The 27,244-nt window shown below is 39.4% G+C and overlaps 2 protein-coding genes across 3 annotated transcripts; both read left to right on the forward strand.

The window, feature by feature from the left end:
• The first annotated feature begins 30 nt into the window (after positions 1–30).
• Positions 31–8,258, forward strand: LOC136440657 (uncharacterized). Its single transcript, XM_066436752.1, has 8 exons — positions 31–130; positions 1,536–1,685; positions 2,760–3,016; positions 3,754–3,835; positions 5,457–5,564; positions 6,166–6,468; positions 7,283–7,513; positions 8,245–8,258. Exons 3-8 carry the CDS (start codon positions 2,768–2,770, stop codon positions 8,256–8,258), a joined length of 987 nt encoding a protein of 328 aa, XP_066292849.1. The 5' UTR covers positions 31–130; positions 1,536–1,685; positions 2,760–2,767.
• On the forward strand, positions 7,441–27,105 carry LOC136440148 (enteropeptidase-like). Of its 2 annotated transcripts, XM_066436001.1 has the most exons (31): positions 7,441–7,513; positions 9,761–9,877; positions 10,335–10,487; positions 10,798–11,054; positions 11,304–11,385; positions 11,726–11,845; positions 12,341–12,533; positions 12,824–13,053; positions 13,544–13,651; positions 13,907–14,099; positions 14,500–14,723; positions 15,657–15,764; positions 15,937–16,044; positions 16,342–16,644; positions 16,833–16,949; positions 17,079–17,222; positions 17,438–17,694; positions 17,908–17,989; positions 18,291–18,398; positions 18,959–19,108; positions 19,318–19,574; positions 19,846–19,927; positions 20,261–20,383; positions 20,836–21,040; positions 21,475–21,695; positions 21,974–22,084; positions 23,221–23,416; positions 23,826–23,919; positions 24,111–24,288; positions 25,572–25,720; positions 26,075–27,105. In XM_066436001.1, the coding sequence occupies exons 3-31, from the start codon at positions 10,388–10,390 to the stop codon at positions 26,237–26,239; spliced, it is 4,665 nt and encodes a 1,554-aa protein (XP_066292098.1). In that variant the 5' UTR covers positions 7,441–7,513; positions 9,761–9,877; positions 10,335–10,387; the 3' UTR covers positions 26,240–27,105. The 2 variants fall into 2 exon arrangements, with proteins under 2 accessions (XP_066292098.1, XP_066292099.1); XM_066436002.1 differs by lacking the exons at positions 17,908–17,989; positions 18,291–18,398; positions 18,959–19,108; positions 19,318–19,574.
• Positions 27,106–27,244: the final 139 nt, after the last annotated feature.

A 27,244-nucleotide genomic window follows, 5' to 3' on the forward strand; every position in this document is an offset into this window, starting at 1 on the left:
ATTGTACTAACAAAAACTGCAGCGTGTCGACCTGACCAGCTCCAGTGTAACGATTCGCAGTGTGTGCCACTCTCAGCGAGGTGTAACGGTCAGGCTGACTGTCTGGATTGGAGCGACGAAGCAGATTGCAGTGAGTACAGTTAGATTGGTACGGATGACAAATAACCTCTGTTGGTGGCCCCTTCTCGTAAGCATTTTGCGTCGAAAGCCTTTTGATAATCAGGGTAGTTGCTGTATGGCAGATGTTTCCTTCATGTAGCGAAGTCCATCAATCTTGGTATTGGAGAGTCAGGTTCTTTAGATCTTCTTTTTTTCAGGCGGAGAAAGAAAATGTAAGTTAATTACGTCATTTTGTGGTTTGACAACTAAGAAAGCACATCCTGAATGTAGCGTCTAGCATCAACATACACATTATGTTTCCCTCTATTTTTTCTGATTGTATTCTTTGCGAATAATTTTATCAGGTTGGTGAATTGAATTCATTCACAACTGTATAATATTTCGCAAGAGTTTCCTTACAATATATATGTATATGGCAATACTTTACGCTTAGAACCTCATTTTTTGCAATGACGCCTAGCTGTGCAGTGCGAAGTGAACTAGTAGGAATTGATTTGAAGAAGATAGCAGACGTTTATCAGATGCTGTCGATTAAGTGGTTATGAGTAAAGAATTTTCCTCATTACCTATGCAAATTAAGTCCCAATTAGCATAATGTGCCCTTCATTCTGTATATCTCTGTCCAAGCTACCTGCATACTAAGCATCATATTGACAGTCCTATAATTTTCCACTTAGATGAGATATGGTGTTTTGCTTTAATTATGCAAATTTAGGAATTTATTTGCATAATTGGTATCTGTTGATGATCCGCTTTCCATAAACTACATACGTTACATGTATTGGACTCTAATAATGGAAAACACTTGCAAATATAGATTTTCCTCAATAGCTATGCAAATTAAGTCCCAATTAGCATAATTTGCACTTCATTGTGTACATCTCTGTCTAAGCTACCTGCATACTTAATGTCATGGAAATCCGTTGTTCCTTTGTTCAGTTATTCTCCTTAGAAGATTTTCACAAAACCACCCCTGCAGTTCCAGAGAAAGCTGCTAGGGGGACCAAACCTACACCACTTCTTTATTACATCACAAGCTATATGCCACCCAAAAATCAAGACCACAGCACGTCCAGGTCAAAAGATACAAAGATGGAAGTTCCGCTGCAGTACCAAGGTCACATACCAGGGGGTCCAAAATCGACCTTGACCTTCAGCTTCACAACATCCGCCCACGTACCAAATATCATCGTAATCCATCAAGAGGTTCTTGAGTTATCTGTATCTGTATCTGTATAGCCGGTATAACCGCCCTTCGGCCTAACACACCAGCTTTATGCTGACTGGAGTGGTGCGGAAACACAAACAGACAAACAAACAGACAGACAGACAGACAGACAGACAAACAAACAGACACACCCAAAACAATATCTCCATTTTTTATGGAGATAATTATAGTTTGTCTTCTAACGTAGAACCAGACTTGGATAGCTGGGGATGTGACTTTGATGCAGGTCAGTGTAACTCCACGACGACTGCTCCAGGAAATTTCCGATGGATTCGACATTCAAACAGCACCCCATCATTTTCAACAGGACCACCAGCAGACCATACCGATGGATCCGGTTGGTCGATCATTTGTTTTTGTTTTACTGTTGTTTTCTTGCCTTAGATTGTTTGAAATGTGATTTTATTGTGATGCATTAATCTTATCAACAAAATTGTCGTGATATGAATAGTATTTGGCTTGCAGTCGTTTATGATATTTCAGCAAATATGGAAAAAGTAAAAGACTAGGAAGTATCTTTATACTTTGGCACATTTAAATTTTTCATGTGTTATTACGTCGACGGCCGTTGGATCAATTTGAACCATCGCTAAGAAGATTATGTAATCGGTGCCGTTTGTCTGTGTGCATGTGTGGACATCATAACTCATCAGGAGCTGTGAATAGATCGTTAATATATTTGGTAGATGGGTAGAATTCGGCAAACAATTGTCAAGTTCGATGATGGCCCCTTAGTGGCTTTCTACGGCAATGCAGTGGAATTTCCGGTTTTGATATGTCGTCTTCTAAACAAGTTATGGTCGTGATATTTTAGTGTCAGATAGTGACGATTATATAAATAAACACATATAATGCGAATCTGTAGTTAATTTGCATGATAAATAAGGAAAATGTATCAATCCAATATAGGACTCTCAAACATATGACATATATAACTGTGAAAGAGAGGAATATTGATTGACGTCATTATGCAAATGAAGACATAATTTGCATGTTTGATGACAAAATGATATACGTCGTAATAGTTTTCATAGTCGTAAATGATGGAATTTTGATGGTTAGGACAATAGGAAGCTAAGCAAAGGTAAACATTATTAAACACACACCATACAAATCAGAACCCATGCATTTACATATCTTTTGAAGAAATGGCACAATTATCTTGTTAATTTGAACGACTAAAGTTAACTTATTTGGGTAGAGAGGACAATCACTGATGTAATGTGTGCAAATGGTGACCTTATTTGCCTAACCAATGCAAAAATATCCATAATACGCCACTCAAAAATATTAACATCACTAAGGGTACTTATAAGTCACGGAACTCTACTTCCTATCGCTATTATGCTACATTGTGGTGTGTATTGATTTGTTAACCCCGGGCTTTCTTTGTTTATATGTTTAACTACAGGGTTCTTTATGTACACGGATGCTAGGAATAGTTCTTTTGGTGCGACTGCCAGTCTGAAGTTGCCGATTATACGCTCTAACGGTCATCACTGTCTGCAGTGGTTTTACCACATGTATGGATTGAGCATGGGAACACTGAACGTCTATGTCTCCCAGCCTCAGTATCCTGACATGTTATTATGGACAAGGTCTGGAAACCAAGGAAATCAGTGGCTGCCAGCTTTGTCTCCCATTTCATCAAATTCTACTGCATTTCAGGTAAGGTATGATGAACTGTTATAAGCCTGTCGTTTTTACGTACAACAAGTATCTTTGTACACGGAAGTACCTCTTAAATTTGATTTCCCCCTAAGGCCATGTTGATTTGATTATTTGGGATGACATCCACGCGCGCATCAATTTCTATCCGTTTGGAAATAAACGTGGTTCCGCCATGCTGTAAATCGTAAAAAGCAGCTGCAAAATGCAGGCTGCAGATTGCAACAAATATTTTGGAAATGGATACTAATTTCGTAAAAGCGCAAAGTCAAAGAAGACTTTTTGAAATAACAAAAATGAAGAATCTATATTTAGATATATACCATACTCTGCGTGTTTGTTTTTGTCCATTCTTCCTGACCACGTTGATTTCATATTAAAAGGAACTTTCCTTTTTGCGAAACGCTTTTTTTTCGCACGCTCGCATCAATTTGGAGTCCCCAGAGGATGTCAGACATATAATCAAATCAACATAGCCTAGGTTTCTGTAACCACTCTCTTTAACTTGAAAAAAAGGTCAAAATTGTGAAAATAGACCAAAGGATATTTATTCCTTAAGTCACTGCAATATAATCAATTCAATATGACGATGAATCTTTACTTCTGATCGATGTTTTCCTACCTGTTACTTTTTTCTTGTTGGTTCTTCAATATTCTCCCCGTAAAAAATATTTAAAAAAACAAAGAATAAGAAAAAATAATTTTGTAATTGTATACACATCCATTTCATCCTACAGATTCGCTTTCAAGGCGTTAGAGGATGGGATATCTTCAGTGACATAGCAATAGATGACGTTGTTGTAACACCGGGACCCTGCCGTAAGATCTATAAGTTTTGTATGAGCAATCGTTAACCTTCGTCAATTTACGTTATATTGTAAACAGGCAAAGCATTATTATTTTTAGCCATATCTAGTATGGCTAAACATATTGTTTTTGTCAGGTTTCTTCCCCTTCGAAGCTTCTCCTCCTTCTCCTCTTTCTCCTGTCAAATCGATTCATCTCTGTCATTTTTGGACCAAGTGACCTGAAATTTTGCACAAAGGTAGTGTAGGCAAATACCCCCGGGCGTTTTTAAAAAATTTCTTTTATATAGACCTTTAAAATGATTTTATTGAGGTTTTAATGCTATTTTTAGACCAAAAATGTATATCTTGGTCTCACGCGCCCTGGTATTTCAACCGAATGACCTGAAATTTGATGTAGATACGCCTTGAACAAATATTTAAAGGACTACGTTCCCATTTTTGGCATATACCTCTTCAAAACGATTTATTTTGGGCTTTTCGACAATATTTTGCCACCTCTGTCACTTGCAATACCATATAAATTGATGGAAGTGATAGCCAATGGGAGCACTGAATTTCAAACTGCGACCGCCTGATTGGCCAATTGAGTTAATCAATTTATCTTGCATCTCTGGCTCAGAGCGCTAGTATTCATACTGAATGTGGTATGGGACTGCCTAGGATATGTGCGTACAGGGCTTTATTCTCTCTTTTTTGGCATTTCACTTGGCAATAACAAAGATACACATCTATTATCAAACCAAAATGATGTGAAATTTGGCATGTGTCTGCCCTGGTCATGTATTCCTCATTCAAATGTTTGGCATGCAGCCCTTCAAAACGATTTTGGACATAATCAATTTTTTCGTCGTTATTTTTAAACCAAAAATGTATACTATGGCTGAAATATGTTGTTTTGGGTCATTTTCTTCTTCTCATGTCAAATCTTTCATATATATCATTATTTATAATATGGAAGAGTCCATTTTCCCCAGGGTTAATCTTTTTAAATACAATTTTGGACTGGATTGGTTATGCGCAAGTGTATTTTTGAGCGGATATATTTCGACTGGTCTAGTTTACGTGGAGATGGCACTGGAATATTCCATTCTTGCATGGGGGAATCTATTATTTATTTCAATTTTGATCTGGAGTGATTATGAAAAAGTCCATTTGTTAGCAGAAGTGTATTTGAACTGGTCTACTTTACACGAGGGTGGTGCTGGAAGAGTAATTTATTGAACGGGGGACATTTTCCAAATTATATTTTGGGGTACTTATGCAAAAGTCCATTTGTGTAAGTGGATCTGGTTTTGGACTGGTCCATATTGTGTGGAGGTGCCACTGGAAGACTCCATTCCTGTATGGAGGGACTAATTGTTGTTAAACTCAGTTTTGGACTGGGGTGATCCATTTTTTTAGTGGAAGTATTTTAGAATGGTCCATTATTATTTTGGGACAGTCCATTTTTTGCATGGGGAGGAGTATGGCTAAACATGCTGTATTTGCTCGCAAATGTTGCCTTCCTAGTTTAATAACAAACCTTATTTGTTTACTTTCATTTTTTGTCCGGCCACTTTTATATTCGTAAGGGGAAATAACTTCACGAATGGCTTACATACTTGCTGATTGTACTTCATACATATCTGCAGCGTGTCGACCTGACCAGCTCCAGTGTAACGATTCGCAGTGTGTACCTCTCTCAGCGAGGTGTGACGGTCATGCTGACTGTCTGGATTGGAGCGATGAAGAAAACTGCAGTAAGTAGCCACCTAAATCTATTGACTTTAACCGTAACCGATGATCATGTTTTCTGTCTTCTCTGTCAACATTATTGAAACGTTAAGCCCCCTTCTCACTGGACCCGCGGTACGCCGGCAGCGTCCTAAACTGGAATTGTGTTATCATTGACTTTGCAATGGGAATATCATTCAAAACGTACAAGTACAACTAAAAGACACAAAGCTTAAGAAGATTCGTTATTTGTCGATGAAATTCGATCGGCCACAGCGACGCCGCCAGCGTGCCGCGGGTCCAGTGAGAGGGGTGCTTTAGCTAATCTAGTCTTTGATTTTATTTGAGGTAAACTTGTACCAGATCACTTAAAACCCATAATTTTCTTATAATTCCAGAATGCAAAGTGGCTCCGCACTCCAATATAATGTCGGTTATGGTATCTTAGTTTGATTTATATGTGATATTTGACAGAACAGGTTCGTTGAGCTATCTTATAATCATCAGATGTATAAAATGTTCCGGCGTGTTTTTGCTATACCATGATCTCTCACAAACATTGTATTTTGCTGCAAGGTTTAAGTGACTATATTTGCAATTTTCATACCGGTGGCCTTTTTTTCACAGCAAGCGATCACATCGTGTGGCAGCCGTTCAACTTTACTTACGACAACAGTTGTTCCAGCTGTGACGGCGAACGTTTTGTAAGGCCGAGCAACTACACCTACGGGGGTCGGATTCTCTATGTCGGTGTTGTCTTGTGCTCGCCCACTCAGTACAAGATACTTATGAGTGACAACATCACCGGGACGTTCCGGAACATTGGTGACCGTTCAGGACACGGTCAAGACCATTGTGAGCTTGTTGGAGCTTCATCAGATCCTCCGTCGTCGTCACTGGATCCAGATTATCGCACCTGTCGTGCGATAGGTAAGCACGACCACGTAACTAGTAAGAGCCGCTAGGCCTGCAGTTGTAGCCTTTGATATACCTATACCGCAGTTGGTCACCAAAATATGCGTCAATATATTTTTTCTAGACCTTATCGATTTGTTTGTTTGTTACTCCCGTAATAACTGAGGTTTAAAATCAGTTCTTGTATTTGTTTGTCCTAGTGTGTGTCCACAGCTCCGCAATTGGCATTTGCAAGCTAGGCACGTCGGGGAGGTAACAGGTTGCTAGGTCAAAGTTGGAGAGTCGCAGGAAATAGTTGCGAGTTGGTAGAGCTAGTCATTAAATTCAATTAAACATGACAGACGTTCCATAGAAAAAGCGACTGATCAAGAATGTCTTTGGTCAGTCTATTTGTGTTTTGGGCAGTTATATATTTTCTGCTTAATTTTGCCTCAGAATTGAACAGTTGAACTCAAATCATCAGAACTTCTTGCCTTAACTTTAAAGGATCACACTCTTGCTCAATTCCGGGATTTCTATCAATCCATTTAAAATCAAAGTCTATGTTGGAGCGAACATAACGTAACCCGGATGACAACGTAACCACCAATAGCCATAATTATTGTTTGGAAGAAGTGTTGATATATAAAGTAAACATCCACAGATTTTATCTAGCCTGACTAATAATAAATTGCGCTTCTATTAGTTTCTTTCACTGAGCAGGCTATTCTACTCGGAGGGACCCCGGACAGAGATAGTTTGGGTTGGAAAGACTAAGGTTATGTTAACATTAGAGGTATAAAGAAAGAGTAACAAAGTATTGCTTTTTCTACTATTGCCGGATGGCCAGGACCAGAACCAGAACCTTCGGGGGAAACAGTACCGTCGAGCGAACCTACAGCCGGACCCGAAGTCGAACCCGAACCCGAAAGCGAACCGGAGCCCTCGTCTGGACCAGAGCCTTCGGGCGAACCAGAGCCTTCGGGCGAACCTGAACCTTATCCCGAACCCGAACCCGAACCTTTGCCTGAACCCGAGCCAGAACCTTCGAGCCAACCATGGGGTGATCTAGATCAAAACGGTTGGTGCAGACCTTTTGATTTTATAGCTTCAGCCATTTTGGGAAGTATGGACCACAGGAAGAGTAGTTGTTAAGCTAATTGTGGATCCTAATAAACTCAAACTCAAACAAGAGTCTTAGGACCCAAAATCTCCATGAAACTTTTTTTTTTATTAAACAAGTTCCCCCCATTCTATATCGCTCAATGGTATGAGCCCCGGCCACCTGTCGGGGGGGGGGGGGGCTTAGGAGAAGTGACCCACTTTCGCTATTAATAGCTACTAACAGCTGTTAGTAGTGCCACAAGATTTTCCTCATTACTTATGCAAATTAAGTCCAATTTGCATAATTTGCACTTCATTTTATACAACCCTCTCTAAGCTACCTGCATAGTAAATAACATGAAAATCTGTCGCTCCTTTCTTCAGTTATTCTCCTATGAAGATTTTGACAAATACGCCATTACAGTTCCAGTGACACATACCAGGGGGCCCAAAATCGACCTTGACCTTTTTCCTCTCGACACCTACCCACATACCAAATATCATTACAATTCATCTACACGTTCTATAGTTATGCTGATTTTACGCATCCGGTGACACATACATACACACACGGTGACACAAACATACACACACACGCACACACACGCAAACACACTAACTTTGCATGATTTGCACTTCAGTGTGTACATCTCTGTCCAACCTACCTGCGTACCAAATAACATGAAAATCTGTTGTTCCTTTCTTCAGTTATACCCCTTTAGAACATTTTTACAAATAGGCCATTGTGGTTTCAGTCACACATGCCAGGTGGCCCAAAACCGACCTTGACCTTCCTCCTTTTCACACCCACCCACATACCAAATATCATTACAATCCATGTACAGGTTCTACAGTTATGGTGACTTTAAACATCCAGTGACACATACATACAGTTCCCCCCATTCTATATCGCTCAATGGTATGACCCCCATGGCCACCTGTCGCTGCCCCCCCCCCCACCCCCCCCGCAGGAGAAATGACCTACTTTCGCTATAAATAGCTACTAACATCTGTTAGTAGTGCCACAAGATTTTCCTCATTACTTATGCAAATTAAGTCGAATTTGCATAATTTGCACTTCATTTTATACAACCCTCTCTAAGCTACCTGCATAGTAAATAACATGAAAATCTGTCGCTCCTTTCTTCAGTTATTCTCCTTTGAAGATTTTGACAAATACGCCATTACAGTTCCAATGACACATACCAGGGGGCCCAAAATCGACCTTGACCTTTCTCCTCCCAACACCTACGCACATACCAAATATCATTACAATTCATTTACACGTTCTATAGTTATGCTGATTTTACGCATCCGGTGACACATACATACACACACGTGCACGGTGACACAAACATACACACACGCGCACACACACGCAAACACACTAACTTTGCATGATTTGCATTTCAGTGTGTACATCTCTGCCCAACCTACCTGCGTACCAAATAACATGAAAATCTGTTGTTCCTTTCTTCAGTTATACCCCTTTAGAACATTTTTACAAATAGGCCATTGTAGTTCCAGGGACACAAACCAGGGGGCCCAAAATCGACCTTGACCATTCTCCTCCCAGCGCATACCCACATACCAAATATCATTACAATCCATCTACACGTTCTACAGTTATGCTGACTTTGAGCATCCAGCGACACACATGCAGACGATTTACCTCCTTACTTATGCAAATTCGGTCTCATTTGCATAGTTTGCACTTAAGTGTGTACATCTTGGTCTAACCTACCTGTGTACCAAATAACATGACGATCTGTCGATCCTCTCTTCAGTTCTTCTACATTGAAGATTTTTACAAACATGCCATTGCAGTTCCAGTCACACATGCCAGGGTGCCCAAAATCGACCTTGACCTTCCTCCTCTTAACACCCACCCACATACCAAAAATCAGTATAATCCATGTACAGGTTCTACAGTTTTGGTGACTTTAAGCATCCGGTGACACATACATACACACAAACACCAAACGCACGCAAAACAGTATATCCATGAAAAAAACTTTTTTCATGGAGATAACAACTATTAGGTGCAATCAAAGAACGGGATTCAACAAAGCCAATGAAAAATGCATTTTGACATTTCCACTATCATAATGCCTGATGAGAGAGCGTAGTAACATGTTAATTCAACCAAGGTCGTACCTCCAGCATATTTTAAACAAATACGCCCGTTTTATTTAATGAACAAATTTCGCAAATTTCATGATAGGTTATTGGCGCTATCATCGTGGAGAAAATTTTACCTACGGAGACATTGCTGATGGATCGGTCAACGGCCACGTGTGGTACGGACGATGGTACAGGTGTGGCGTTACTATCCCTAATGGTAAGAAAACGTTTTTTTTTGTTATGGTTTTTTATTGGTCAGAAATTACCCGCAATGGCAGCCTCTCTAGCACTGAATTGATGCAAGGTTTGCAGGTTTCACATAATACATAACATACAAATACATATCTTATCCACACTTGCATTATGTGGAATTGTCGCAAGGGTCTGGGTGGCTGCCATTCGGCGCCACCAGGTGACTTCAATACGACCTTCCCCAACCGAAGTCAGGTACCCATTTACACCTGGGTGGAGTGAGGAAAGTCGTGTAACGTGCCTTTCCCAAGGACACAAGATCGGTTACATGACAGGATTCGAATTCGGGACCTCTTGGGTCTGAGCCGAACGCCCTGCCGTTGCGCCACACGACCCCACTTCGTTATCATTGAATCTAACCAAAAATACCAACATGCACGTTCCTAAAATCATATCTAATTTGACCATTGTTTGCCACAAAGGCCCAGACGAGGATAGCTGGCGGTGTGACTTTGATTCAGATCAGTGTAACTCCATGGCTGCTACAGGACAGTTTGGTTTTCGATGGATTCGACGTTCCGGTAGAACCCCATCCTTTTCAACAGGGCCATCAGCAGACCATACAGATGGATCTGGTTTGTTAACAATTTCCATTTGCTTTTGATGATTCTCTTGCAATGTTTTGATTTATTTCAGCAAAAGTACAAGTACCTTATAAATTACTGAATGGTACTTGGAGGCTTTAACTTGCAAATACAGTTCTTAACATTTTTGTTGATTTGTTTAATCTGCAAGGTTCTACATTTGCACAAAGGCTAGTTTTGGTTTTCCTGGTTTAAAAGTAGATGTAGGTACTCGTCGAACTACAGAAGTTTGAAGTTGAACTCAGATATGTCTTGTGAACTCCGGGTATTAGCCTTTTTCCTACATGTTTGCAAACTTCAGGGTTTTATATGTACACGGAGGCTAGTGGTAGTTCTACTGGTGCAAATGCCAGTTTGACGTTACCCATCATGCGCTCTGACGGTCAGCACTGTCTGCGGTGGTTCTACCACATGTATGGATCGGACATGGGGACACTGAACGTCTATGTCTCCCAACCTCGGTACCCTGACATGTTAGTATGGACAAGGTCTGGAAACCAAGGAAATCGGTGGCTGCCAGCCATGATTTCTGTTTCCACCAATACTAGTGTATTCCAGGTGAGTGGTTATAAGAATTGTGAAGAAAAATACAACTAGGAGGTAATTGAAATCGCGAGGAAACCAGTAATTCTTGCAATTGTAATCTTCTGCGTGCACGTGATTTTTTTGTCTTTTAAATGAGTTATACAGATTTAGGATAATGACGATCATACATTTAAAATATTTCCAAAGTATTGTTATGAAGTACGTTTTGTCATTTGAACATCGAGAACTTTGTTTTGTAAATACGATTGTATTTTTTTGCAGATTCGGTTTGAAGGTGTAAGAGGATATAGCTTTACCAGTGACATGGCGATCGATGACATTGCTGTAAGACTTGGTCCTTGCTGTAAGATTTTTTTTATTCTTTCATCTTATTAATGGTGCTTTGGAAATGTTTCATAATTTTAACGCATTCCATTTTCTATATGATTATAGCATTGTTGAAATTTTGATTTGTATGCAGCTTTTCTATTTTCCTACGTCTTCCGGTTTTTACAATATTTATTCCAATATTTTTGAAATAGATCTATATACATTATTTGTAGAGTACAAGAGAGCCGATTCAAGTGTACTATTGATTTGGATATGAGAAGGCCAAAAGTTTGAAGAAAATTTATTTTGTAATTGTTATTGCTATATATTTCGAAGGAAATCGTGTTTCCATTACATATATTCTGCTCTTTCAGCCTCTTGTGCTGCAGACCAGTTTACCTGCTGGAATGGAAGCTGCATTTTCCTCAACATGACATGTGATGGTAATTCTGACTGCAATGATGGTAGTGATGAGGTTTTTTGTAACCAAACGAGTAAGTGTTTTAAATTGGGTGCTTACTTATCCCTGCGGTAATGTGCTGTTAAACTTTAAGCATATAGTTGAAGGATGTAAGAGAGGCATTTGCAACACGTTGTCATATTTCATATGAGCCGTTGAAGAGCATATTCCCAATCCATTGATGGAAAGATAACACAGCTGTAAGATCGTCATTGCATGCTATTCACCGCCAAGGCCTATTTGTATGATCATGATTTCGCGATAAGTGTTGATCAGTCCGACCAAAATGCCTTTTAACTGTTAATGGGATTGAACTTTAGATAGCTTTGTTTTTAAAGAGATTTTATGTGAATACATGGCAATTCGTATTGGACGATGTATCTATTAGCAGCTATACCCCCAAGAAAACTCTTGCAATTCAAGGCAATTGTATAATGAGTTTGACAAGATAGAGACCCAATGATTGAACTAAATAAATCTATGAACGCCAATTTGACAATGTTGTTTTAATACTGTGTATCACTTACAGCACCGCACACCACACCATCATACCGTACTTTTGCAATAACTACATCACCAGCTAGCGTCCATTGCGGTAACCCAACTGTACTAAGTGGAGACATCGGCAACTTTACATCGCCAGGTTACCCTAGCAACTACCCTAACAACGCCCGCTGTTCTTGGCAGATATCGGTCAATACCGGCGAGGCGATCGCCATTCGGTAAGACACTGTTTGGTCCAGTTTTATTATGTTATCATGTTGGCAAGTATCTCGACCCAAACTCGAATTGAAACTGTTGCTATGTTTTCTCTTTTCTTAATTTGTTGATTTCATTATCCCATGACGGTAAACTGTGTACCAGACATATTTTCATGATGATGACGATGGTTTCTGTATGATGTTTTTTGTAGATTTGATATCCTTGTGTGGTAAGAATTCCTACTAAATCAAGCTATGGTGATCTGTACTCCTTCATGTTTTCCTTAAATGTGCGCAACTGTTTTCCATAGGTTTAGCGCGTTCGACCTACAAGATGCATTTTTTGGAGTTTACTGTTTTTCTGATTATCTGGCCATATATGACGGACCAAGCACATCGGCACCTCTTTTGGCGAGACTGTGTGGTTCGTCTGCCCAAACGATCGTCACAACCAACAGGAACGCCTTTGTGGTCTTCCGGACGGACGGCTCGGTGACAAGATCAGGATTTTCTGCCAACTTTACTGCAACTGAGAGAAGAGGTGCGTGCAGTTGGTTCACGGCATGCTTACCTAGACGACAAACTTTTCATGAATAAATCTATCGGACCATGTTTTCTACGTTTGCATTCATTCACGCAAGAACGAATCATTCCTTCCATCCATCCATCAATAAATCAACCCATTTATCCATCCATTAATCAGTTTCGAGATTAGATTTTGCTGCTTTTATTCATGTCCAATCATAACCTGTTATGTCACCGAGAAAGCTAGATTTCATTCACTGAAAAGTAGCAACTATCTGGATAAACAAGCATAAAGATCTACAAAGAGCAATATTCTGCAAATATGTTGACTAAATATAGGAACTAAAATAGCAACCAACGCACTTGGTTTAGTGCAACGCACAACGCCTAGTTTATGTATGTTTTGATATTTTAAGACATCATCTAAACTATAAGAGCCCTGTATTCAGAAAATACTAAGATTCATTGTACTGCTGACTGACCTACTAGTATTTGAATACCCACAGCTTGTCGACCTGACCAGTTCCAATGTGACAATTCGCTGTGTATACCATTGTCTGCAAGGTGCAATCGCATTCCCGACTGCCTGGATTGGAGCGACGAAAGAAATTGCAGTAAGAACATGTAGTCAAGTATTTATGCCTGCATTGTTGGTTGTCGTGTCTAAATGAACGTCCTCTTCTTGAAAGACTATCTTATCGAATATGCTATATTGCAGACAGTTTCTGATTTAGTAGTTGATACAATATCTTTTTTACTTGTTGACTACCTAAAGAACTTCTATCATGTTTAATAACCTCATTGTACACAAGAACGACAATTTTCGAAACAATATTCTGTATTATATTGTATTTTTGTATCAATTTCAGCACAGCCTAGCACACCACCATACAGTACATTTGCAACAACAACACCAGCGACCAGTTTGAACTGCGGTAACCCTACTGTACTAAGTGGAGACATCGGCAGCTTTACATCCCCTGGTTACCCTGGCAACTACCCTAACAACGCCCGATGTTCTTGGCAGATATCTATCAATACCAGTCAGGTTATTGCCATTCGGTAATACACTATTTAAGTCTACTTCTGGCATGTGTTTATAATAATCCTGTACAGAACCAAGGAACCTTAATAGTTTATTCCTTTAACAGTAAAAGTGAATTACCAGGCCGATCCGTTTGACCCGCCCTTTCGCCCGACTACGCAAGATTGTGTACTATGCATTCCTTTATCTGGTATAATGGTACCACTCATCTCAATGACGGTCGAATGAATCGATAAGCCTTGCACGTTCATGCTCGTTTAGGTTGTTTCAAATATAATCTTAACTGTTGCTTTGCTATAATTTCTTATTCAAATGGCCTTAAATCAAATGCATTCTACGTGCATTCAAATCCATTTCACAGCCGGTGAAATATAATCTATTTTCTTAAAATTTATTTTGCACCTGTATTTTGCATAGGTTCAATGCGTTCAACCTAGAATCTGGCGGAAGTAGCTGTCCGTATGACTACCTGGACGTATATGACGGATCAAGTACAGCGGTATCACGATTGGCCAGACTGTGTGGCTCATCTGCCCAAACAGTCTTCACAACAGGCAGGAACGCCTTTGTGGTCTTCCGGACGGACGGGTCGGTGACAAGTTCAGGATTTTCTGCCTACTTTACCGCTGAGAGCAGACCTGGTAGGTTCATAGTATTGACGCAAGGGATTAATTGCTATTTTTAATCCCTTATGGTAGAGGGTGGAATAAACTACGGGGCTTTGTCCATCCCAACAAAGGAAAGACTTATCTGACTTAAGTGTTGTAAGTTCACGGTACGTTAAAAATTGTGATTCTCACGAGGTGACAATTGCAAGGTAGTATTGTTGTTAGAGCTGTTGACTAAATTCTAAGAATCTAAATGACATGGGTTCAAATCCCTGAACCCACGAATACGACGGCCAAGCGCGGCAGCACTATGTTTGGCCATATTATGTAAATCAGGCCCCAAATGTTGTGTCATTTGAAAATGCACGTTCCCTCACTCGGTTAAGATTTACTGATTATTGGAAACAAACAAAGAAACATGAATGAGATTGTTGGCTTAGTTACCATCAATTGTACCACCAGTTGAAATTTCATATTCCATAGCTATAGCCTTTAGGCCTTTCATGGCCATTTGTCCAATTGTCCTACAAATACAGAGGAATTCACATATGCTGATTTTGAAATCCCCTAGAGTCGCGTTATAACATCAAAAATCGTATGCATGTTTTGCTGTTCATTTACGTGACGCAAAATGAGTCTTGCCCAGCAAGTAGCAAGACACAACGACAGCAAGAAAAGCAAAAAGAGCGAGCATTTACATTTAATGCAAATATACGTAGAAAAAGGCCATTGCCCTCGCTTTCTCTTTGTAAAAGTTTGCTTCTCTCATTTTTATCAAGATATTGCTTTAAAGGAGCCGCGTAATTTTACATTGAGATAAGAGACGAAAACGTTGGTCTGCTTACGTTTTCTTTAGGGTAAATAACTTGAATCTTTGACATCTTTGTTCAACATACCGCTTAGCACACTATTAATGTTTTTCACGTTCCTTCGTGAATGCTGATTTTACTTTGTACATTGCTACAGCTTGTCCACTCGACCAGTTCCCATGTAACAATTCGCAGTGTGTGCCACTCTCAGCGAGGTGTGACGGCCAGGCTGACTGTCTAGATCGGAGCGATGAACATAACTGCAGTAAGAGACTTAGTGAACCTATTTTTAAGTCCAGGAATGCTTCGATCTCGTTAACCAAACAAGCCAAATCTTCGTCTAGCTGCTTTTTCTGGTGGGAGGGGAAATAACATTGATTATGAAAGCTCCACGCGATACTTGGTAAGTGCGGATTGCTTCTTATACACACTTGCAGCTTGTCGACCTGACCAGTTCCTTTGTGACATTTCCCGGTGTGCGCCACTCTCAGCGAAATGTAATGGCCTTCCTGACTGTCTGGATTGGACCGACGAAACAAACTGCAGTAAGTACGAGAAATTAGAAGTACAAATGTCAACTATTGTTCGTAATCCTATTATCAATGCTCTTTTGCTACAATGTTTTAGCATTAAGTTTGCAATTTGTCACACTGGCTTATTTGCCAACATCAATATCAAGTATTGTATGGGAGCAGTGGAAAGCGTGTTCTCGTCAGAAAATATAGAAATCCCTTCCCTTTTGTTCGTCTCCGCCATTGGCCCTTGTCTTTATCTAATATCTATTTACAATCAATATACAAATTCGTTAAAGATGCCTTTGCCGGTTGCCTACTTTTCAACAGCAATTGACCCTATTGTATGGGAGCCGTTCAACTTTACTTACGACAACAGTTGCACCAGCTGTGACGGTGAACGTTTTGTAAGGCCAAGCAGCTACACCTACGGGGGTCGGATCCTCTATGTCGGTGTTGTTCTGTGCTCGCCGACTCAGTACAAGATATTTCTGAGTGAAGACATCGCCGGGATGTTCCGGAATATTGGTGACCATTCAGGGCACGGTCAAGATCATTGTGAGCTTGTTGGAACCTCATCAGATCCTCCGTCGTCGTCACTGGATCCAGATTATCAGACCTGTAGTGGAGTAGGTAAGCAAGGAACTAATATATGCCTTTGGTGGTGGTCAAATTTTATAAGGTTATCACGCAGTTGGCAATTTGCCCCTTCTGATGCATCATCGTGTTCCATGAAACTCTTGTGCGATACCATGTACTTTAAGCATATTGCTTTGGTCATTCACTTAATTGAATCTGTAAAAGTGTCACTTTCATAATAGGTTATTGGCGTTATCATCGCGGAAACAATTTTACCTACGGAGCCATTGGTGATGGATCTGTAAACGGCAACGTGTGGTATGGACGATGGTACAGGTGTGGTGTTATCATTCCTCGAGGTAAGACAGAGCTTTGTTTTCTAATCGACAATGCAATCTATTTTTTCATCATTGACATGAATGTGAAATGTCCCTAGAAAATAATATTCTCATCTGACTATTGCTTGTGTCCATTCCTACAAAAATCAGGCGAGATTGGCTGGAAGTGTGACTTTGATGCAGATCAGTGTAACTCCATGGCAACTCCTGTGACGGGTTTTCGGTGGTTTCGACGTTCCGGTAGTACGCCGACCTCATTAACAGGACCGTCGGCAGACCATACAGATGGATCAGGTAGGTGAACCGTTTTAGTTTGATTTTATCTATAACCTTACAAATTATGCAATGTGAAACGATAATGTATTATTTCAGCAAATGTACAAAGTTGATAAAATTTCTTTGGGATGATTGGCAATTTCTTGTCATACGTAATTAAGCCATATTGTGGTCTGTTTTAAACCTAGAATGCCTTGTTAACGCCAAATATTTATCTGTTGCTCATTCTGCAGGATCTTATATGTACACGGATGCCCGTTTTGGTTTCCCTAATTCAAATGCCAGTCTGTCGTTACCCATCATTCGCTCTGACGGTCAGCACTGCCTGCGGTGGTTCTACCACATGTATGGATCGGACATGGGAACACTGAACGTCTATGTCTCCCAACCTCGGTATCCTGACATGTTAGTATGGACAAGGTCTGGGAACCAAGGGAATCAGTGGATGCCAGTCACGACATCTGTTCTCGCTAATGCTAGTGTTTTTCAGGTTGGTGACAATATGTTAAAGACAACTCGGAAAAAGAGATCTTACTTTTTTTTTGACCGCACTAAATTTGGGTGATCTGAGCCATCATCTTGAACGTTCACTGTTTTACGTAGTCTTTTTCTTTTTGTCTTTCTGTCATATGTTACTTTTATTAGTATATGGTAAGCTAATGATTTGGTATGTACGTATTACTTTCAAGAATATTCATTGCAGGTTCGCTTTGAAGGCGTGAGGGGATCTAGCTATAGAAGTGACATGGCGATTGATGACATCGATATAGAATCTGGTCCCTGCAGTAAGATTGTTTTTACACTTATTTTAAAACGCATTAGATTTTAGTATCAATCATACCATTAAGTGAGTATTTAAACTGTAGGCTTGCCCTGTGTGTTCAGAACTTTGTATCTTTTTCCCATGTTTTAAAAAAATTCATTTTTTAAATAAACACATATATCGTTGAGATAAAATAAAGTTTGCCCAGTTACGTTGTCTGTCTGAAAAAAAATGGATAAGCAATGTTTTACAAGATATTTAAGTATTGTAAATGCTATTTGTACTTATTCATATATGTATTTGTACTATATATTTGCATGCAGTATGTCGACCTGATCAGTTCCAGTGTAACAATTCGCAGTGCGTACCACTCTCAGCGAGGTGTAACCGTCATCCTGACTGCTTAGATTGGAGCGACGAAGCAAACTGTCGTAAGTTAATTCAATCAACTACAAGATATAATTTTGTTTTTATCAGTCCTCTTATCAAAAATATTTCATTGGAAGCTTTTCCTTATTGATGGTACATGCTGTATTGCACATTTTCACGTACTACGTATGGTAAGTCATGTCCAGTCCGTCATAAGGTTAAGTCAAATTTTGGAATTGGTGCCTCGGAAGTTTAAGATATTCCGGGAAAGACAAACAATAGCTTACATTTTGTATAGTTTTATTGACTTTGATAAACTAACTGTGGTCTACAGACATATCTGGGTTGAGTACAAATTTGCAATTGTTTTGCTTGATTTCTTTTGCTCCTACCTTCTCTTGTTCTAATCTAAGGTATACAAAATGCTGTGTAAAAAAGCTATTAGTTGTTGTATCTGGTTTTGATATAGATGTTTATATTATTTGCTGGTTTATGATAAAAGCTATCTCTGAAGGAAAACTTTTTGAAATCGCAATAGTAGCGCGTTGTATCAATAGCTATATCAAATTTCCTCTTATATCATACCTTATTCCTTGTATTGTTTGTTCTCTATCTTACGAAGACCGAGACGAGGATGGCTGGAGTTGTGACTTTGATGCAGATCAGTGTAACTCCACGACACCTGCTTCGGGAAGTTTTCGGTGGATTCGACGCTCTGGTAGAACCCCGTCCTTGTCAACAGGACCATCAGCAGACCATACGGATGGATCTGGTATGTCAATCGATTTTTTGTGTCAATTTGTTGGTGAAGCACTTAATGTGATGTTACGTTTAATTGATATCCTGTGTTACAACGTCTACAGCTGTAACCGCTTTTCACCATTATGATAATATCAAGCTACATTTTGGTGTTCTTTAAACTTTGTTCTTAAAATTTCTTGCTAACTCAAGAGTTTAACTGTTATCTTGTCTGATCTGCAGGGTTTTATATGTACACGGAGGCCAGTTCTGGTTCTACTGGTGCGACTGTCAGTCTGACGTTACCCATCATTCGCTCTGACGGTCAGCACTGCCTGCGGTGGTTCTACCACATGTATGGATCCAGCATGGGAACGCTGAACGTCTATGTCTCCCGACGTCAGTATCCTGACATGTTAGTGTGGACAAGGTCTAGAGACCAAGGAAATCGGTGGCTGCCAGCTTCGCTCCCTATTTCCAACAATACCAGCGTTTTTCAGGTCTGTGACGATACGTGTTGTTACAATAAGGACAATTCTGAAAATAAAATGAGATAGCGAAGAGACAATTCATTTTAACTGCAATGATATGCGTAGTCAGTTTCATAAGACGCATGTCGTGCAAATTATGTGAGATAATTATCATGAAAATTTTAGAAATATTTGGGATATGGGGAACATTGTTGGAATGAAATAAATACCTTTATCAAATATTTGTAAAGTTACTGTTTTGTGTTTTTTTCCTTCAATTTGGGAACATATTATTTTGCAGATTCGGTTTGAAGGCATAAGAGGAGCTAGTTTCCGGAGTGACATGGCAATTGATGATATTGCTGTAAGACCTGGTTCCTGCTGTAAGTTCCATTTCCTTAATTCTTTAGTCATAGTCATTGTGTTTCGAACATATATAAAATGCATTCCATTTTCGTATCTATAATAACATATAGTTTTCCATCATTCATTTTGCATGCAGATGGCTATGGATTTCAATACATTATTTGAAAAGTGTATGAAAGCTGATTGTAGTGTGATATAATGTCCTTGAATAGTAATCAATGAATAACTTGCTTTCAAAGGTCATAGCTCTAAAATCGGTAAAGTAACATATTTCGTCTTTGTTGTCATACGTCAATATATATCAAAGTGATATTTTCATTACATGCTTTTCATATTTTCTACTGTTTCAGCTACATGTCCTCCAGACCAGTTTACCTGCTGGGATGGAAGCTGCATTCCCTTCAACTTGACGTGTGATGGTTCTTATAACTGCCGTGATGGAAGTGATGAGGCCTTCTGTAACTATACGTCAAGTAAGTGATTGGATTACAATGGGTACATTCTAAATCAATCAAGATTTTGGAACACTACATTTGAAGATGTAATTTTTACTTTTCAAGATCGTAATCTGTTCGTAATTTAGATTGAAGCTGTTGAAAAATATATCTTCGTCTATCCGTGTCAAAATTTCAACAACTATAAGATCGTCATTTCTCTTTATATCTTTCTTTAAACGATCATATGACAAGTACTTTGTTATAGTTGATTTTAACTGTTGATGGAATATAAGACTATTGATAGTTTTGTCTCCAAAATTAAAGGTTGTAAGAATGCTGGATGAAGACGATTCGGACTAAATAATGTGCTAAAGTATCGCATTATAAATGGTAGTAACATTTTCAAGACTTTCATATGATGACTGATGTCGATTAACCTGATTGTACACAAAATTGACATTTCTCTTTATATTGCATGTAATTTTCAGCACAGCCTACCACACCATTTTCCACCACATACAATCGTACTTTTGCAATGACGACACCACCACCCAGTGTCAGTTGCAGTAATCCTAGTGTACTTACGGGATTCTATGGTAATTTTACGTCCCCTGGCTACCCTGGCAACTACCCTAACAACGCCCGATGTTCTTGGCTGATAACTGTGAGCTCTGACAAGATTGTCCTCATCAGGTGGGAGTCATATTCTGGATCTTCGCATTATGTTGACTGTATTTGAGGTCAAAAGATGATTTTGATGTTTTGATTTGGATACGAAATAAACATGAATTCAGAAATATAGCCATCTAAGCGTTACCCCAAAAAACTAATGATATATAGCAAAATATGGGCAGAAGAATACATGAAAAAATGTCAAAGATTTTAATGAACACGGATTCCGGAATTTCCGAACATATACAGAAGGTAAATTCTTAGAATGTTAGATGTTATATTTATAATCAGTGTTATGGTTACGGTGGACGCATTAAGAAATGATTAGATCCATCACAGATGATTTAATAATAACTATAGGGCCTGTAACACTTTTTCCCTTCAACATTCAACACCATTTAACCATATAACATGCCATCTTATTGCATATGTTGTAACCACAAAAATATTTTCAGGTTTACAGCGTTCAACTTGGAAAGCGCCAGTGGTTGTCGTTATGATGCCCTCGCTGTGCATGATGGGCCGAATGCTACAGCTCCTGTACTTGCCACCCTTTGCGGCTCATCAGCTAGATCAGTCTCCACCACTGGGAACAGCGCCTTTCTAGTCTTCACGAGTGATGGTTCAGTGACAGGGTCCGGGTTTTTCGCAACCTTTACTGCTGAGGACCCCCCACGTAAGTGAAACGTGTCGCGCTTGTACAGTTCCTTCCAGCCACCCCGGACCCGCTTTCTCTAGCTGAATCACAGTTTACTTTACATTGCATTTTCCAGTTGTCAATTCAAACACGCTACACATTTGATTAAACGCCGTTTTGATACTAAGCTCGATCATGCAAAAGCAGGAGATCATTATCATAAATCGTTGAAAGTACACACATCAAACCCATGCTGAAGACCATGGTATAAAGTACTCTTGAAGGCATTTTAGCGTACTGACAATAAGTATTTTCAGGTACTTGCTCTCCCGATGAGTTCACATGTTGGAATGGAGACTGTATCAACACGACCCTTACCTGCGACGGCACCAGGGACTGCACTGGAGGAAGCGATGAAATCAATTGCGGTAACTTTTAGTTCGTTCGTTTGTTTGTTTGTTTGTTTGTTTGTTTGTTTGTTTTAATGCATCCTAATCCCTTGGATATTTGCTTGTGTATAAGACATGGACATTGTTAAATATGACATGTATGATACCTAAGATAGAGTATACACACGCCAACCTTTATGGTAATTTCAGTACATACTAATCACACAGCAAGTAATTGTTATGAATGATATCAGCGCGCTCATTAATTTTCGCCTGATTCCGAAATAAAATAAAAAACAAGAAATTTCATTGCCCTCCGACGGTGGTCAACATGCCAAAAATGGGCAAATATGTCGTAAACGTACGTTGACAATCTAAGGTGTTTCATTGCATATGAATGAATACCCAGTGTAGCTCCTGCCCATGATGGTATGACAAGCTGTTTTCTGCATTTGCTCTAGCAAGGACATTATGTAAATAATGGGAGGGGGAGTTTCTAGTTAATTGAGCTGTATACACAAGGTGTTTCATCGCATATGAATACCCAGTGTACTTGCTTCAGATGATGGTACAACAAGCTCTTTTCTGCATTTATTGTAGTTAGTCTATTGAGATGTATACACATATACAAGGACATGTTTACTGTTGAATCAAGGAGGTTTTATATCATATATGAAACCTCATTGGTTGAATACAGGAATAAAATACCTGTTGGTCATGATATCATATTTCGTCGCCTCAATTCTTGATTTATGATTTGACAACATAGGAATCTTTTTTTTGGCTCGACTTGTTTTTTTTTCGCCCTATCTCATTAATTTTGGAGTCTGCGGAGGATGTCATCCATAAAATTTACTTGCTGTGGCCTAAGGCGAGTTCAATACATTCAAGTACTAACGCTAATTGGTTGCTGAAATGCAGCAAGTTTGTTTCTCAGGACTATCCCAAAATGGCGGCTTTCCCCAAAAAAAATCAAAACTCGAAGAATTTTATATCATAAAGGATGGTGACAGTCACGTGAACTGAAACTAAACCGTACTCTGCTATACAGCAATAGTACACAATTTGAGATCATCTAAACTTACTGAACAATTTGGAAAAGTGTTTTACAGATTCCGATTTGAAAATAACTTGAATAAGCAACCAGTATTTTCTTTGCCATCCATGTGTACCAGTGAACGTTGGTTCAAAGTGTGGTGCTCCAGCTATCCAGCCAACCTTTCCCATCGCCCGTATCGTCGGTGGTAACGCTGCCCGCCCGGGAAGCTGGCCTTGGCAGGCCTACTTGTTACGTTACGGCTCCTTCTTCTGTGGGGGTAACCTCATTCATCCCCTCTGGGTCCTAACCGCAGCTCACTGTGTGGTAGATGAGTAAGTATGAGTAAAAGTACAATTTCAAACTATGAGTGATTGATATATTTTTATCACGCAGACCATAAGCTTGACGCTAGGATAGATGACGGTGAAAACGTCAAATCTAACTAATACAAAAGCATGATATACTCATATGTATGAATTACATATATTCTAAGTAGTTATATTTCAGGGTGTAGGGTAGAGAGATCCCGGTCGGAGTTTCTGTCGGCATAAATCACTGTCGGTGTAAGGTAATGTATTCATTTAGCCTGGTATCCGAACCTTTTATAGCTCCCGGAATCCCCTCTGTGCAAATAGCGTAGAGAAGACGTTGGATCTATGATATGTTTGGATACCGAGCTAGTATACATTTGTGTGTGATTGTTCATACATGGAATAATGATTTTTTTAATCATCATTTCAGTTCATCGCCAAGTAGTTACAACATCATCATGGGAAAGTACAACAGATCCCTTACGTATACCGATTCAACAGAACAACGCCTGCAGATATCCCAGGTAAAGCGGTAATTCTATCAAATATTGTCTGTCGTTTGTCGAAAGGCCAACAATGATTCAACAACTAGAATATTGATCATTGAAATAGTAGTTCACAAGGATAAAGCCATTCAGGTTTCACAAAGATGTAGATGTGGATGCTGATTTACTGTGCATCTATTCCATATTTCATCAAATTCTCACCTTTACAGATTATCAGTCACAGCGGATACAGCACTAACCCGGCAAATAAGGACCTGGCCTTACTGAAGCTGACCCAACCGGTGACTCTGAACCAGTACGTGTGGCCCGTCTGCCTTGTCTCGGGGCCTGGTGATGACCCTCCCGAGGGAACCAACTGCGTCAGTACGGGATGGGGAAGGACTCAAGGCAAGAATATATTCATCATGATTGTACTTCCCCATTACATCTAAAACAACAAATTTAGCTTTTATAACAAGAGTTCAGAGACCTCCTACCTCGAAGAAATATTCTATTATGCAAATGCCTTACATGTTTACATAATATATGCATATTAATTTACACCTTTAACTAATCTAAACATGTCATAGGTATAAAATTACTACCATTCACCACGTAGATGAATTATGGTACGTTTGCATTAATAATGCAAATTTGGCCCGTATTTGCATAATTCTAACCTGTTAATGTTCCACCTGCCATTATTTGCATTTCATTGTGTTCATCTTTGTCTGAGCGACCCACGTGCCCCAAATCATTAACTGTTCCCTTCTTGAGGTTTTTTTTCCTAACAAAAGCGCCCCTATCTGTTGTTCCACATGCCACAAGGAGGCCCCAAACTACACCTCGTCTTCCTTACATCAAAAGCTATCTGCCCTAAAGACCACAAGACCACAATATGTCCAGGAAAAAAATATACAAAGATCATAAATTCTGCTGCGGTACCAAGGCCAAGCAAGAGGGGGCTCAAAATTGACCTTGACCTTCGTCTTCTCAAGACCTGCCCAAATATTTAATATTACAATACATCCTGCATACTGACCAAAAATACCCACATCACAGTCACGCCAAAAACTCACATCGTTTTTCATTTGAGGTAGATATACATTGATATCTTTAGCCCTTCAGATTCTCACTTTACCGAAATTAACAGCTTCAATTAACCTGTATTTCGTTTTCAATTTTCATACGAATCTGAAGATGATATACAGTTGATGTGGCGTCGTATGTCGTAACGGCTAGAACAGTCGGCCGTCAAACAACGGAACCCGAGTTCGATCCCGGCTTGCCCCCAGACATGTCTGGACATGCGCCGGACGTTGTGCCCTTGGGAAAGGCACTTGAATTTCCTCACCTCACTCTGGTGTAAATGAGTACCTAGCTTTGGTTAGGGACGTCCCTCGGTTAGGACGTTAAATAGAGATCCCCTGTTTGGGGAGAGCCACACCCCGCGCACGTAAAAAACCCACCACACCTTTCCAAAAAGAGTAGGGGCATGCCCCAGTGTGCGATGGTCCAAACCTTACAGTCTGGCATGGTCTGGGTTGACATCTTGAAAAGGTGATAGTCACCTGTTATGTCAGTCCTTCCACAAATGTGGTAAATCTGAATAAATACATAAATAGATAAATAAATAAATAAATAAATAATAGCCATACTAATCCCAAAAATCTACATTTAATATTTAATAGGGACAGGAAACGATGACGTCCTGAAGCAGGCCCGAATTCCATTGGTCAGCAATGACAGATGTGACGACGCCTCCTTGTATGCTGGGAAAATCACCGAGTTTATGATGTGTGCGGGTTACTATGATGCTGGGGGCCATGGAACCTGTTCTGTAAGAGCGTGGCAAATTTTTTTTACTTAACTGCAATTTAAAAAATATGGGACAGGGAGATGCTATTTTTCGTTTCGTGATATACATGTAGCCTCCATAGCAGACTCAACGAGTCTGACTTTTTTTTCTAAAGGCTAGCGACAACGAACCGAGTACAACAGAAAAACGAGTGCTATAGAGTTGATATGCCATTAGAAGAAAAAACAAAATGCATAGAGTCGGGTAAGGAGGATAATTTCTATTCCTGTGTACGTCCATTTCTTTTTATGGCTTCAAATAATAACAAAAATCGTACATCGTAAAATGATTCTGTTAATGGACATTGCTCCTTTGAAAATTATTTGATGTTTCTAGGGTGATTCTGGTGGCCCTCTCGTGTGCTCTACTGGAGGGAGATGGACCCTTCACGGTGTAACCAGCTGGGGATCGTCAGACTGCCTCTCCCCAAACCACCCTGGAGTGTACGCCAGGGTCAGTTCTATGCGCGCCTGGATACACCAAATCATGGACAACAATTAAAGGAAAAAAAAAAACCCAAAGCCTGCTATTCTTTTTACACATAGAGTGATAGCACGTTCCTCGATTATTCGTTAAAAATTAGTCAAATAGTAAAACAAGTCCTTTGATAAAGCTATGTCTCGCCTGATATTCTTTTCGCTAATACAGTTGAATTATAGGACGTTATGTGAATGAATGTTTGTTATAAATTCCTATAGTACACATGCAATTACTTAGAGTATAATGGATATATATATATATATACATGTACATGCTTGATTTAGTTCATACAATACATATGTGTAATGACAGGACGATTTCCCGTAAAAACGTTTAGTCAAATGATAAAACAGCCCCATTGTCAAATGTACAATGTATGGTGAACGATTGTTTCAAGATCACCATCAAATGACAGTAATTACATAAACATATTTAGAACTAATTTAGGCTTGCGATTATTGAACAAGCGTTTGTCTGAAAGAATGACAATGCAACTACAACAATAGTACACAAATAGGAGGTGAATGTAATAAAAGGTTTTTAAAAATAGAATAAATATTCGATCAATCACTAACCTGAATGTAATAGTATCACTAGCAAGATAAAGTTATAGAGCACTTATGAAATTAAGTATATTGTAGGCAAGCTTGATGTAGTTCATACAATAGACGTCTGCATTTTTATTATTGATGTAGCGAGTTGAATTTTGAAGCTAATACGCAAATTTCTGCACAAGGGTATTCATATTTTTGTTAAGGGTTAGATTTAGCCACTGGACCATGATCAAGAAAATGTATTAAAAGCTAAGATAATTTTTCTTATAGGGGGGTACTTTGTTAGTCAATTGGCTGTGGACTAAATAAAATAAACTATCCTAACTGTCCTAACTGCTGTGCATTTCATTTCGTGTACTAGAACGTTATCAAATTGCATCTTTGTTCCGATCAACATTTTTGGTAAAATAGATATATGGGTAATTTACTTACCAATGATTTGCATATTTTGATATGTAAATAGAACAAGGCT

Source organism: Branchiostoma lanceolatum, chromosome 8, assembly GCF_035083965.1.
Source record: "Branchiostoma lanceolatum isolate klBraLanc5 chromosome 8, klBraLanc5.hap2, whole genome shotgun sequence".
NCBI lineage: Eukaryota > Metazoa > Chordata > Leptocardii > Amphioxiformes > Branchiostomatidae > Branchiostoma > Branchiostoma lanceolatum.